At 39.5% G+C, this 15157-nt stretch overlaps 1 protein-coding gene across 1 annotated transcript; it reads left to right on the top strand.

The window, feature by feature from the left end:
* Window positions 1-1633: 1633 nt before the first annotated feature.
* ABHD10 (abhydrolase domain containing 10, depalmitoylase) lies at window positions 1634-10602 on the top strand. The gene is made up of 5 exons (XM_054973818.1): window positions 1634-1777; window positions 5058-5241; window positions 6895-7006; window positions 7666-7803; window positions 9348-10602. The coding sequence occupies exons 1-5, from the start codon at window positions 1699-1701 to the stop codon at window positions 9687-9689; spliced, it is 855 nt and encodes a 284-aa protein (XP_054829793.1). The 5' UTR covers window positions 1634-1698; the 3' UTR covers window positions 9690-10602.
* Window positions 10603-15157: the final 4555 nt, after the last annotated feature.

The raw sequence follows: 15157 nt of genomic DNA, 5'->3' as shown, positions 1-15157 counted from the left end.
ATAACGCCCAAATGTATTTGGGATTCACAGAAAAAATTGGCTCCAGAGTGAATGGGACCTGAATATCAGAAATACTGAACATTTATGGTATTCCAGATCACTGCATGTGAATACTTTTTTTTTTTTTGCTGCACAACCCTAATCCTGAGGATTCTTCAGGATCCATGCTTTGAATCCAGCTATTTGTGCTGTGGAGACACCACAACGTGGGAGATCCCTGATTTCTGTAGTTCAGTCTGTGGCTATGGATGTGATACATGATTGCATAATGAGTTCTGGGTGAGCACATGTAAATTCCTGAGGATCCATGGTTTTCCTTTGTGGCAGCACAATAAAATAATGGATGTGTGGTTTTTGTTGTTCAGTCTATGGCAATGGGGATTGTATAGTGAGTTTTGGGTGACTCCAGGTAAAAATCCAGAAGATCCATGAGGATCTGGGCCTTGGGACCACATTTTTGCGCTGTGGTGGGTCCATGAAATGGTGAGTGCGTGATTGTTTTCGTGCTGTCTATAGATGATCTATAATCTGATGGTCTTTTGTTTTTGTTTCAATATAAAAATCATATGAATTCATGGTCATTTCCAATAATCTGAATCTGACTTTTACCCACTCTATAAATTGCACTGTGTTCAGTGGGACTGCTTCACAGTAAAAAGTGCATAGGAATGCTGCTCCCTCCAGTTACCCAAAAGGAAACCTGGCTTCTTGAATGCAGAGTACGAAAAGCTCGATATTTATTTATTAAAACATCTATACCTCGTCTTTCCTTTGTAGTTCACAAATGTAACGAAGTACAATAAGACACCAAATGCATGCAATCTGCACCCCACTAAAAATCCTGGGAAATGAAACAGTCTTATAGCTCCTCCTAAAACTTCATCCAACAAGTGACGTGTTGAGGTGCAGAAACACTCTTCCTTGTAATATTAGTCAGTTCTCAACACCAAACTCAAGCAAGAAGCCTCTGTAGGACAACTTTTCAAAATCTCAACAACTATTCCAGACGCAAGAAGACCTGACATCAAAAGAGAAAAAAATCCTGCTGTCGGGTGTGCATGTGCGTGTGTACACGCTGTCAAATTACTGTAACGATAAAGTCTCCATTGTTTCCTATGAGCCATTGTCCATCTTGCCCCTCCCAAAAAAATGGAGTCAATTATTGCCAGGATATCCCGTCTCCAGACAAATGCCAGTCTAGTAACATTTGTTTGTAAAATCTATGCTCTTCAACACCACAGAGACAAAAATAAGCTAGACGCCTACGCCTTCGCAGGCTTTATTGCGACTGTCGGCTCGGACTCCAAGAGCCGTCCCGCTCTAACGGGCACAGACATATACTGTAGCCACAAACACACGCCGCTCTAGGCACTGATACTTCTGTGGTGGCGATACACACTACGACGCGCTATGCGCATGTAGCACTGGTCGTTTTCGACTTTTTATCGGAAGTTCAGGCCGGTTGCCGTTCTAGTAGTTTTTGAACTCTACGCGACCGAGATATATCACCACCGAGGATTGAAAAAAGAATGTTCGACTCTATGATTATAGCGGAGTATTTTGACGCATGCGTGTCTACTGCCACCTCGCCCTCGGTTCATATTACGCATGCGCTGTTCTTTGCGGAGCCGCCGAAGGGATGGAGCGTGGTTTGCTCTGTGGTTGAGGTGTTCAAGGCCACGCCCACCCAAGAGGGACATGGCGGCGGGAGTGTTGAGGGTGCTGTGGCGGGGGAAGTTCAGCTGCGGCCCGGCCGTGGATCTCCCTCAGTTATTAGGTAGGTACGGGCGGTGGCTTGGTCCTTAAGGTCGTTGCGGGGCCCAGACTACCCATCTGTTGTTGGTTGTAGCTGTCCTAAGAGGAAGCTGTGGGAGACGAAGCCCCGCCCCCGTTTTTTAAAAATTGTATCTCATCCTGAAGGATAACAACAGTCTCATTATCATTATTTTGCTTAATCACTACATTCTGTGGGACCGAATAATACTTCATCTAAAGTGGACCAGGTACAGTTAAGAGCTTTAAAAAAATTCTGCCCGTTTTGAAGAAAGAACCCTGGCTCTCCTATTGGCGTTTATGGGACTTAAAATAATTCAGTTTGGTTGCTTTATTAACTGTTACAGTCTGCACACTTCTTTGGGAACAAATTACATTGTTAAGACTTTTTTATTGTTGAGTAAGTATGCAGAAGATTAGAGGATGCTCATGTCAGACAACTATTTGTCCTACTTGTTCTGAATTACATGAGGAAAAACCTGGGTAAGCTCATGGCTAGTTTTTTTTAGTAAATAATCCGGACTGAGTTATTTTTCCTTAGAATATATGTTTTCTGCGGCAAAAAGTCTAAACGGGTGCTGTTTTGTGCAGAAAGCAACCTGACAAGTCAGCCCTGTGTGGGCACAATTTATTGTGTGAGTGGGCAGCATCAGGGTTCTGTTCATTGGGCACAGATGTGAAAGGTTAGTTGGCACAGGGCTTAGCCAAAGCACATGTAGTAGGTTCCCCATCTTCCACTCTTGCACAGCAGAAGCGAACAGGTAGGCTCAAAGATTGATTTCCCTGCATGTTTATTCTTTAGCAAAATTGTATTAAAAGGTGTAAAACTAGCAATTGAGTTGTTTTAATTAGAAAGTGCTATGGTTTCAGACGCCCAGTATGGCGGAGTTTGTAAAGCAGTCTTTTTGTTTTTGTGGTTAAATTATGACCTAGACTTGGTTTGGTAAGAAAGAATATTCATTAGTTTGCATTATATGGTAAAGTCATAGGAAATGCTGCCTTCCATAACTGGGTCTCTGCCTCACTGAATCTACACTGAATCTAAGCATGTTTCATTTGATTTAAAGCACCCTATCCCCTAATTAGTGAACAGTATTAAATGTTAAGGGCATTTTTAACTTTAGTTTCATTTTGAAACTAAAATCAAAAAGAGTCTAGTAGCACCTTTAAGACTAACCAATTTTATTGTAGCATAAGCTTTCAAGAATCAAGTTCTCTTCGTCAGATGCATAGTACAGAAACTGGTCAAATTAGTTTCAAATTTTGAAACTAAAAACCCTTTCTCCTGTGCTACTTCACTCTTTTGTTATATTATATTGAATGTCTCAGCTGTTGAGCATGTTGATTTACACTGTGTAATCTGCCTTGAGTTTCAGTGAGAAAGGTAGACTATAAATAATGTTAATAATAATAATATAATAGATGGCGGACTCAGCTATGTGGCAGTAGTTTACAGAATCTGATAATGATCTTCATGCTTGAATGAAAAAGTTATGGCCTGAACCAACTGTTTTTCTCTTTGAGATTTTTTTTCAAGTTCTAAAATGCTGGGTGACTTAATTTTGGATTTTAAGGGTGTGATATTGAAATATAATTGTCTTTCAGAATAAACATTTATGGGCATGAGGGTTAAAAGAAAAGTCTGTGACTAATAACTTTCATAGATTTAATTAGAAGACTGCTTTACAGAAATGAATATTGGGTCTGTAAATGTTGTCTTTGCTGAACTTGAACTTATTTGGGTTTATCATCATTCCATGCCCCTCTGTCAGATTCTTTGGTAATATTTACTGTCACATTCAAAGTGCATTTTGGAGAATACATAGGATTGGATGCTGGTCCCACCCACCCCCCAAGCAGGTAAATTTATTCCCTGGGATTGTAGGAACCGTGTGGAGTAACAGCCAGGTGGGTCAGGAGGCTGCAGTGGGGAGAGGAGCAATCTCTCTCTTCTTTCTGTAACATCAACAGGATTGCAGAAATGGAAACCATGTGTGTCATGCAGTTGGAGCTGCAGTTCCTTAGCATGTGAACTTGTATCATATACTCACTATTATTGTGTGCACATTACATATATGTGCAGAATATAATATTTATGGATAAATATGAAAAACATAAAAAGTAGCCTAACTGAAAGGATGTGTATGATATTAAAGCTTCTGTATAGAAATTTTGGAATTCAGTATACCTTTGAAGGGTTTCTTAGGCTTCAGGTTTTTTTCATTGTTTAAGAACCGCTTGGTTTATTTTATGGAGTTCCAATAATGTTGACAATCACAGAGTTCTTTGGACATTTCACTTTGTTTGTAGGCTTTTGGGGGTCTTCCATTGAAGCATTTTATGTACAAATGTTCCATTGGCATTATCTATTGTATAAAATTCCTTTGGCTAAGAAAATAGTATTGGCTGGAGTGCATTTTCTCTCGTCAAATTTACACTTATATCTCAGTGGTACAAGTTAAAAGAACTATTTCTCAGAATGAAAAGTAGAAAAATGTTAACTATGCAGGCTGTTTTCCTCTAAATAGTATTTTAATTATGGAATGCTGAACTCGGGTAGTGGTAGAAATAATCAGAATGAGAAATTAAACTCTGTAAGATGTTCTAGTGCTATATGGAATACACTCAAGATTTTGGTAATGTTTTGCAAGTTTTTTTGTAAAATAAAGTTGTAAAATCTTTTTAAAAATCTTTAAAAGAATCTGGCAAAACAATGAATACCAACATGATGAAAGCCAGTGTTGTGTAGTTAGACTATCGGACCAGGATCTGTTTCAGTTGGGTAGCTGTGTTGGTCTGCAGAAGAAGAGCAAGAGTCAAGTCCCGTGGCACCTTAAAGACCAACAATATTTTCCAGGTGTAAGCTTTCAAGAGTCAAGCTCCCTTTGTCAGATACCAAGGACTAGGATTTGGGAATTCCAGGTTCAAATCCTCTCTCTGCCATGGAAGCTGGCTGAGGGACCTTTGGCCAGTCGCATACTCTCAGCCTAATCTACTTTTCATGGTTATTGTGAGAATAAAATGAAGGAGAGGACAAATATGGTGAGCCACTTTGGGTCACCATTGGGGAAACCAGAAAAGTAAAACATCTTTTTCCACTAATTGATTCTATATATTTTGGAAAAGGGACTAAGCAAATCAGTCAATATACTTCTATTACCTGAGTTGCAGGACTTGTCTAATGCTTTGCAGCACACCACTGCTCAAAAAGTATTGGGAAAATGAGGCTAATAGTTGATCTATTAAGCAAGCAAGTGCTTCCAAAGGATGTGTTTTCTCTTTAGGTTGCAGACAGAAATCAACAGTGAGTTTCCTTAGCCGGCCTGATCATCCAAAACTAGCTTACCAGAAGCTAAAAGGAAAGAATCCTGGAGTTGTCTTCCTCTCAGGTCTCTATTCAAATATGAATGGCAAGAAGGCACTTGCACTTGAAGACTTCTGCAAGTCTATTGGTCATGGTTTTGTAAGGTAAGTCTTGAGAGGCTATTAGTGTTCATAAATTTACTGTTGTAAGTGACTAGTTTTTCCTCATAATGAGAATACATGTGTCCGTGTGTCCCCACATGTATCTGAGACTGGATAAATCTGTTCCAAATTTAGGAGCCAGTCCCAGTAACTCAAAATACTTTAAGCCAATTGGTTGATTCTCTTGAGCAGTTTTGAAATGAAATAAACTCCAATACATCATACAGAACAGTAGGGAAAGACTTATGACACTTTTATGTTATGTAAAACTTATCATTGCTTGTACCATAACCTCCATTATTTGCTGAAAACTCTACTTCATTTATTTGGCAGTGGTTTGTTATACGCTGATTCAAAAGCTAAGACCGTGTTTATTGTATTTGTTAAAGTTATATATGTTATCAACAGTGCAGAATATCTTGGAGGCCACAATGAAATGGCAGGTCATGCATTTTATGATGATTTAGCATTCACACACATGCACGGTAACTTCTTAGGAACAGTTGGAAGATACAGTATTTATTCAAATGCAGAAATAGGATGTTTTTCAGGTATATCATAAAAAGAGGGGTGTGTGTGTGTGTGTGGGGAGTCATCTTAAAATTCTCATACAAATTACAGTTAGGTCGTTTTTTGTATAACCTTTTTAGTGGTAGATATCTTACATTCGGGATTGTTTTTCTTTGAGTAAATATAGTATCACAATGGCGTTCTTTTGCTTTGTATATAGCTAGAAAGAATACCCAATTAGGAAAGGAGAACTACAAGGAAATAAGAGGTTTTAAAGTGAAGAGGTAGAAGAAAAGAGGCTACTTTTAATTGCATAGCTTTTACCTCTATGTGTGGAACTGGGCCTATACAGCCTTGTGCTGCTGAACCAGGACTAGTGGAGTAAGACAATTTTGGAAGGAGTTGGTATAGGCTAGATTGCTACTCAGCACCACTTTCTCTCCCCCAATCATTCCTATATTGGGAGTTGGGAAGAGGCTGCCTCCTTAACAGTCTCCAAGCAGCCTTTTCCAGACATCCACTTGGCCAGCCACACCTTCTACCTGGAGCCCAGCCAGCTGCGCTTTCATGGGGTCACAGGCCAATGGAAAAAGCAATTAAGTACCATAGCTGTGTGGTTTCCATTACAGAAGATGTAATGGTTTGTTCCTGTATGCCTTCATGTAGCTATGATCTGACACTAAAAGTCAATATTTAGTTGCCCAGGCAAGTGGACTCCTTGAAAATGTCTAGCTTTTGGGGGACATGAGAGAGAGTACATATTGCTTCCCACCCATGTAGTATATCTTCATCACTTCAGTTCCCACTAGGTGTCCATGTCGAGGCATAATGTTTGAGTAGGGAAAATTAAATGCATATAGATTCAGATTGCTTGGCTTATTTTTTTTCTCCAGATAAAAACATGGGAAGTTAACTATGTAATCTACTTTTATGTACCTTGTATTTGCTGTACTAAATGGTTATGTTGTTGCAAGGATTGCCAATGGCAATGGAGGCTGAGAACAGATAGAAAAGATGTCCTTGCTCTGTTGTCTGCTCTCCGCCATATATATAGTCTTGTTATATTGTCTTTTAATTGTTCTCTTTCTTTGGGGATCCTATTGAATGTGTATTCATAAAGAATAATATTTTGACTTGACTTCATAGGTTTGATTACACTGGCTGTGGAAGTTCAGAGGGTAATGTCAAAGAATCTACAGTGGGAAAATGGCGGAAGGATGTTCTTTCAGTACTGGATGAACTCACAGACGGACCACAGGTTGTGAGGTTTATTTTTAAACCCAGCATACAGTTTTCATAACCCTTTAGTGTGAATAAAAATGGTTAGATACTTATTTACTTTATTTATACTCTGCCTTTCTTGCTGAGACTCAAGGAGGATTACAGAAATTAGCAGTGCAGTCAGAACAGCACAAAACGTGAAAAAATGCAAAAACTAGATTATAAAAATTAGAAAACGATGCATTAATAACAGGAAACGCATACAGTAAATAATGCCATAAGCTAAGCCCTTGTCATTGTGTAGAAGTGTCCTCCTAAACAACTCTAATTTTATCACAGCCCTATTGCTGTGTGCCTTCAAAGAAGCAAAAGTTTTATTTATCTGAAGATTTAATAGGTATCAGACAGCTAATATGATTAATTAGTTTGTAACTGTTCATTAGGCAGCTGTGTTATCTTTGGAGGGGGTGCTGCTCTGAAATTGTAGCTAGGAAGTGAGAGAGAAATAAAGTAAGAATCTGTTTAAATACAGTAGATTCAAGTGTATGTTTGCAAGTCCAACAAGCAGTCACATTCTCAGTCAGTCCTCACACCACTTAATCTCTGTTGGCTACAGTGGCAAAATTAAGTGCTGTAAATTCATGCATTGTATTTCTATAGCACTAAAACACTAATACCTTTTGTTTTGATATTAAGATTTTAGTTGGTTCCAGTTTGGGCGGATGGCTGATGCTTCATGCGGCAATTGCCAGACCTGAAAAGGTGGTTGCACTGGTTGGAATAGCTGCAGCTGCAGACCATCTTATAGCAACTTTTCAACAACTCCCTGTAGAGGTAAGTAGAGACATTGGCTTTTCTAGTCAGTTCTGTCCTTGAAGTTTGTCTGGGTTCTTCTGTGAAGTTGCTGTGCGATAAAGAGAATATTGGTTAGACAAAGGAGCACTACAGAGAACATTCTTTTGTTGAAAGTTTTTGCAAAGATAAATTGCTTTATATTATCCTTTTTACTACAGTAAAGAAAACACAAAAGGGAGCCCACTGGTCAGGGGGAGTCAGTAGGACCAGGAGTTAAAGGTCCAGTCTTAGCAGAACAACCTTGAACAGAGAGGAGTGGTCTGCTACCTTTCCCCTTAACAAGTCCTCCACAGAGACTGGGGAGAACCAGCCTCTGGTCTTATTGGATGCTATTTGAGGGTCAACTGTGCTGAATCTGCCATGAAAGTTACAAAGATAAGTGAGCCAAATCATGAAGCTAAGGACCAGAGGCACCACAAATTTATGAAGAATATTTTGTTTATTGTAGTTGTGTGCAGAAGGTCATATTACAGAAAGTGTGCAAAAAGTTAGATAAGATAATAAAGCTAGCTAAAACCTACACTATAAATACTAGCATGCTTGCACATTCCACCTCCCTTTGTGCAGAGCAAGACACAAGACTTCCTAAATCAGGAAATATTCAGTCTAACTACATTTTATTGTGATGTCCAAGTTTGGGTGGTTTAGCAACTTGTGATTCATTTTGACTCACGGTGCAGGTTGGTAAATCAGAATTAAGCTGTGGTTTCTAAATCAAGAAGCCTGCAATCTTAGTTTCAAATGGAAGGCAAAGGAACATGTGAATGTTTGAATGAACCAGACTTTATTTATTTATCATCTTTATACCCCACCCTGCCCACAGACGGCTAACAGCAAAAACATTTTACATTAAAATTATCAACAGTTATCTAAAACAATATCTAAAACTCAGTGCAATACAATAAAATACTAAATGACACCATAAGTAGTACAGGCTAGGTTAAAATATCTAAAAAGCATGGGTACGGCTGTGACTTGAGTTTGTCATGAATTAACTGGTTATGTTTGTGATGTCTGAATACAGAATGGCTTGCATAAGGCTTCCTCAGAAGCTCTCAGTAGATACAGGGTTCAAATTGGAGATTATCCATAACTCATTTTTTTAGCCACTGTGCATACAAGCCTCTGCTCAGAACAGTTATCAAAATTCAGAACATGTGTTTGCCCCTACTACAGAGTAGTCTATATGCAGGTTATGCTGTTTAAACTTAATCTGTTTTACACTACTAATTTTAAACTCCTCGGTTTTGCTTCATGCTCTTTATTCAGTATCCGTATTTGAGCTTGATGAAGGGCTTTATTGCCTCTTCAGCATGGCTAGTAATTCTGGAACTAGCCTTAAACTGAAATGTGTGGCTTAATTCAGCTTGCTGCTCCTTATGTTACATTAGACTTATGCAAGTCAGTCATTAAGGACATTATAGTGATGTGCAGATGTGTGTGAACTTGCCTTGGGCTGACTTGAATTAAAATAATTTTTAGATCTCTTCCATGGAGTCTGTCACATATTTTTAATTTCATAGGTGAAGAAAGAAATAGAAGAAAAGGGTGAATGGAAGCTGCCAACCAAGCACAATGAAGAAGGCTTTTACACTGTATCATATGAAGTCATTCAAGAGGCAGAAAATCACTGTGTGTTGGGTAGTCCTCTTCCCATAAAGTGTCCTGTGCGACTTCTGCATGGCATAAAAGATGAAGATGTTCCCTGGCAGACTTCCTTGAAAATTGCTGAACGTGTTGTCAGTACAGATGTGGATATTATTCTTCGCAAAGCTGGTCAACATCGGATGAAAGAACAAGATGATATCAAACTTATTGTGTACACTGTTGAAGACTTGATTGACAAGCTGACCACACTTACATGAATTGCAACACAGGCAAGAGCAGAAGAGGTTTGCACTTGTTTCTGTGGCTCAGTTTGGTTGGGTGTATGGGGCAGTTTTCATATAGGAACTGTCCTCTTGAAGGACCTAGAGCTTTACCGTTGTTTCTGCATCACCATTTTTGGGGTAAATCTATATTTTAATACTGCATTTGCACAAATGACAGAAAATATGAAGAAAATGCTGCTGTCTCAACCCTTTCTACCACACCCAGATCACCTTTTTTGCAATACTTATTTCCTATACTTTTGTACCCAGATATATTTGTGCCAATAATTTCTTTCTTATAATATGTTTTGACTTTTTCATCCTTTTTACACCTTAAAATAAATATGCATTCTAATGTTCTTCCACTTGAACTGTAAAATGCAACTTATCAATTCAAACTCAGAAGAAAACTACCTGGAATACTTGCACACTAATTTTAGTTTATACAAGTATAATTAAAGAAAAGTCTGCTTAGGGTTGGCGGTGGACACGGTAGTAAAAGCAAATGGGGAGAATAAGTGTCTTTCATATTATTTAAAATTACTTTGAATTACTCATTTGCTGCTTATAAAGGAATTAAAGGTTTCTGGAACTGTTCCTTGTAATTTTGTAACCCAGCTAGTCGCCACAGTGAGATAAAATGCAAGCCAATTGCCTAATATGCGTCTGTGCACAAAAGAAGGAATATCTGCACTTAGACATTTACTTACCCAAAGCCTAAACACATTACATGGAATACAGCCCTTCTACTTTCAATGAGTTATTTCCAAGTATTGTGTGTGTGGCTGGGTATAAAAATTGGTATGCAGAGGGTAGGGCCAGATCATGAACATGTTTTGTAGTCTACAGGTCATAGTCCATTGTATTGCTATTTTTAAAATAAACATCTGTCCGTTTGTTTGCCAAAGTTTGAGTATTGCAAGCCTGATCAGTTCAGCCATCTAGTGACTGTAAATGTTTTATTTGTAAATAGTGAAGTTCTATGGGTTTTCCAACAAACAGGCATTTTGAGGGAGAAATATTTTCTAGAACAGCTGGTCAGTTAAGTGATACTACTAGAATGTACTTGTCTGCATGAAGTCTTGAAGAAACAATGAGAGTGCGATATTCTAAGGCTAGCTCTCCCCTCCCCGCCAAGTTTTCTTAAAAGGTTTTCTATTACAGAATGCAGGCTTTCTTGCATGATGGGGAAAAACAGCTAATGCCTGTATGAAACATTATGTCTTAACCAAAAATGTATAATGAATATGTTGCGAATCTAGAATATGCATTACAGTCTTAAAACCAAATCCTCTATCTAATTCTGCTGTGAGAATGATATTAATAGATCATGAAACTAAAGATTTTGTGACTTCTTCTGTTAGAGCCAATGACTACTGTTTAAAACCTTTAATTTTTTCACTGTTTTCTTGCCTGAGCACAAGAGTTCTTCAGAAGGCAAATTATTTTTACCACTGTGAAATGCAAGATTGTTTGTGTAAAAATTCAAAATGACAGGCCATATTACGTACAAGTTGAGAGTACATTTTTATTGTGGTTAACTCTATTAGTTGTGGATGCTAAAATTGTTATGTGGGAAAAGTGGTGGTCTCAGTAAGTATTATTTCCACAGAGACTCTTCAGCAGTTGGAGTATAATCAAATGGCATGTAGATTCTTAGCATTCTTAGCTCCTGGGAAAAATTGGCTTTGATTGTACAGTCACAAATGTAGTTCAGAACCTTTGAGGAACATGACCTTGTCTATTTATACAATGTTAGTGATCAGCACATGAACCTACAGTACAGCATAAGTGTAGATTTGTGCTGCTTCTGTTGAAAGCAGACTATTTCATGCTTCAATCCTGAATTTGTATTTACATTACAAAAATATCTTCATAAAAAAGCAGTATCTTTGTGTTGTATTATTATGGACCTGGTATTACTAGCAAAAATGGTGAAGGTTCTTGTTTACTCTTTAGTAGTAGGCTATAATACGGTTAATTATTTGATTTTCTGTAATAGTGCTGATACGAGGTATGTATCGAAAGAAACCTGTTTCTTGTTCCCCAGTGTCCTTCATTATGATTATGTTGTTTTCTACTGGATGATCACATTGGGTAATTTTACATGTAATTTTAATCTGTTTATACGTGCGATTCTTCCATGAGAATATGAAACAGGGTTCCTAGAACCAAATTATGCTTGGACAAAGATTGAGGGTTAAAACTAGCTTTGTTCTTTTTCTTATTGGTACCATTCAAATGCTATTTGAGACACTTGAACAAATGTACCAGGAACAGCAGCAAAATAAGTGGTTTAAAAGTAACAAAGTTGGCTTACATAGCCATGGCATGAGTTATGAAAGAAAGAAAAATGCTTTTGCAGCGTTACAATTTGAACAGAAAGCAAAGAGTAGCACTTCACATTTTTTCCTATAACCATGTTATACTATAACCATGTTATACTATAACTATAACTTATTAAAGAGGTTATGAAGTGTGCATTTACTGGTATATAATTATTCTGGCACTGTCCAAGTGTGAAAATTTAAAAGATCAACAGTCTGTATTTAGATTAAAAAATGGCAATTGTACAGCACCAACTTTAGGAAAGTGGTGAACTTTGTGGCCCTTTAAAGTGAGAAAAGGTGACTTGGGGTGTCAGAAAGGCCTGAGGAATTTATAAAATGTGTGGCTTTGAGGAAATGGATAGAAATTTTTCTTCCTTATATTTCTAGAATGTAAGCTTGCCGAATGAAGTTGATAGAAAATAAATTCAGAAGCAAGAAGAGGAAGTACTAGTTCATACCTCATAAATTAGGGAAAGTCAGTGTGCCATGGAAGGGTGACCACCAGCTAAGGTGACTTAAAAAGAGGCTAGATGCATTGATGGTAGGTAAGGCACATTAATGTGTACATTCTGGCGCATTAAATAAGTGGTTCTCAGGCTTTTGGGGACCCATTTCTAAGCCTACTGTATTTTGTAGGACCCTGTAGACTAACTCCATGCTTCTTTCCTCCTTCCGCAATAGGATTGCCAGGTCCCCTTATCCTCCCAGCAGGAGGGGGAAACCCAGCACTCACCTAAATGTTTGTTTTTGCACGCATGTGCTTTGCACCTGACCAAGTTGGGCCCCAAACGGGCCTGATTTGGCCCCATGTGAAATGCGGGAGTGCCCCCTGGGGTGGCACAATAACATCACTCATGAGAGTGACGTCGCGCCAACCTGGGAGCGCGCTTCAGAGGCTTTTCCACCACCACCTCCCCCCCCCCACAAGCCAGGTGAGTGTTGGGAAGGGGGTGGAGGGTGGGAGGGGGAGATCCCTCACCACCACAGGGGGGAACAGCAACCCTTCTCCGCAACCTAATCTGTAAGAATCTTTCACTAGTTCTCTATCCCACTAACCACCATATTTTTGTCCCATCTTTCCTCCAAAAGTGCTGAGTGGTATATGTGGTTCCATTTTATCCTACACCTATTTTATCTATGTGAGGTAAGTTAGGAAGGCTGATACAAATTGCCACAGTCCTTAACAGAGATCAAGGCTGGGTACCTGTCTGGGCATTAGCTACCAGTAATATGGCTCCAGCAGGTGATATGCTTAGGCTATGGTGTGTGTCTTTTCTCACAGAGCCAGAACTGATCTTGTACGACTGCTTATGTGGAGGGCTGAGCATTTATGAAGGAATAAGCAGGAATTAAAGAGTGACTGGCAGTTCTGCCCTCTTTTCCTGCTGTTGTACTAAGCAGACCAGCAGCCTCCATTCTTCCCCTCTGAGAGAAAGGTTGTAAACCATCTTTGTCTTCCTTTGTGGCTTTGTAACCCATGTTTTGAGAAGCACCAGTTTTAAAGACTAACATATTTGCTGTGGCTTAGGTCTTTGTACGTCAGAAGCCATTTTGTGAGAGGCATGAGATATTAATTCAGAAGGTAGATGTACACACTCACAGGAGAAGGGTATTGTGACAGACAGGACTGGCTCCAGCTCTGCCTCTCATGAGAGACAGCCAATGGGAGTGCATGGAATGCTGGGCCAATCAGAGTTAGAATCTATTGGAGCAAAAAGGAGCCTCTTGGGAGAGACTGAGGAGAAGGGTTTTGTCTCTGCTGAGGGAACTAGCAGAGAGAGCTGGTTACAAACCTATTTTCTGGTCATGTGGAAAGGGCCTAGTCTAAATGATAGTAGCATACATATAAGGAAAGTAACTCCTGAGTTCTTTTTTCACCAATAGCCCTGAGCTGTAACTGGGTGAGGGGAAGCAAATACAGGGACCCATCTGCCTGTCTGGTGGAGCCTCTGGAAGAGGAGAGAGAGGACCTTGGCTGGGTTTTGTGTGACTGACCCAAGGTCACCAGCAAGCTTCTGTGGTGGGGTGGAAAGTTGAACCCAGGTCTCCTAGATCCTAGTCTGATAGTCAACTAGTTTTGCAGGTTTTTTTTTAAATGAAGGCAAATCTAACTTGCACAAATGATAGCATAGAAGAGAACTTGTGCAGAATATACAGAGAAGCTCAGAGAATGTATTTATGCTGTTATGGCTAAGAGTTTGGCTGACAGTTTTATCACTGGACCAGATTACAGTTAACCAGTTTGGCTTAAAACTTGGATGGTTGGATGATCCCATCTGGAAGCATAAGGGGAAAACAGGCTTTTCCTACAGATTCAGCATTTCATTGTTCACTTATTTCAATCTCATTGGAGTTCCTAAGGGGACAGATGGAAAGAAGGTAGATTGTAGTCTGCTGATACGTGTAGAGCTTTATCATGATACATCTTTGAAAACGCCTGACTAGTAGCCACAGGGAGTCTTCATTGCCCAGTGCTCCATGGTTTAAAATAGCTCTCAAAATGTTATAAATTGCTTTTAGGTTGCCCAAGGATGTCTACAAAGGTATAAGCAATTGCACTTCTACAGTTATCAGTGGTAAGGTAAAAATATATTTGTGATATCTTTGAAATGGTGAGAACATGGCTTCTGGGACATTAAATGAGTGGTTCTAAGATCCAGAGTTCCCTGAGAATGCCTGGGAAGAGAAGGCTGTTCCCACATTTCTAGGCATCTTTGGAATTTTGAACATGAAGTTGCTGGGACGGCCCCATTATCCATTGCTGTCTAAGCCCCTGGGGTGGATGCAGAGGTTGGAATGTTTCTGCTTCTACAGCTATGCTCTGAGGATAGAGAGCAGCAGTTGCTGAGGCAGCATCTACAGAATATCTGCAAAACTCCACAATGCACAGAACGGGGGGGGGGGGGCGGTGGGAGATCCCATTCCCTTCCCCTTGGGCCTCATCTCCATTCTGTTTCTGGAAAAGGGGAACTTTATTCCTTCTGCCTGCTGGCCCTCCTCCCACTTCTCCTCCAGTGCTTTTTTTTCCTATCAACCATCCACCTTATTTTTTTTCTGTGCTATCACCTCTCCTATCTAACTGTTCAAGGTCTCCTGCCTCGTGCAGAAGTGATGTCATCACACCCGCTCCAG

Source organism: Eublepharis macularius, chromosome 3 (genome assembly GCF_028583425.1).
Source record: "Eublepharis macularius isolate TG4126 chromosome 3, MPM_Emac_v1.0, whole genome shotgun sequence".
Classification (NCBI taxonomy): Eukaryota; Metazoa; Chordata; class Lepidosauria; order Squamata; family Eublepharidae; genus Eublepharis; species Eublepharis macularius.
Note: the sequence above shows the minus strand (reverse complement) of the source record. Positions and strands in the feature narration are given on the sequence as shown.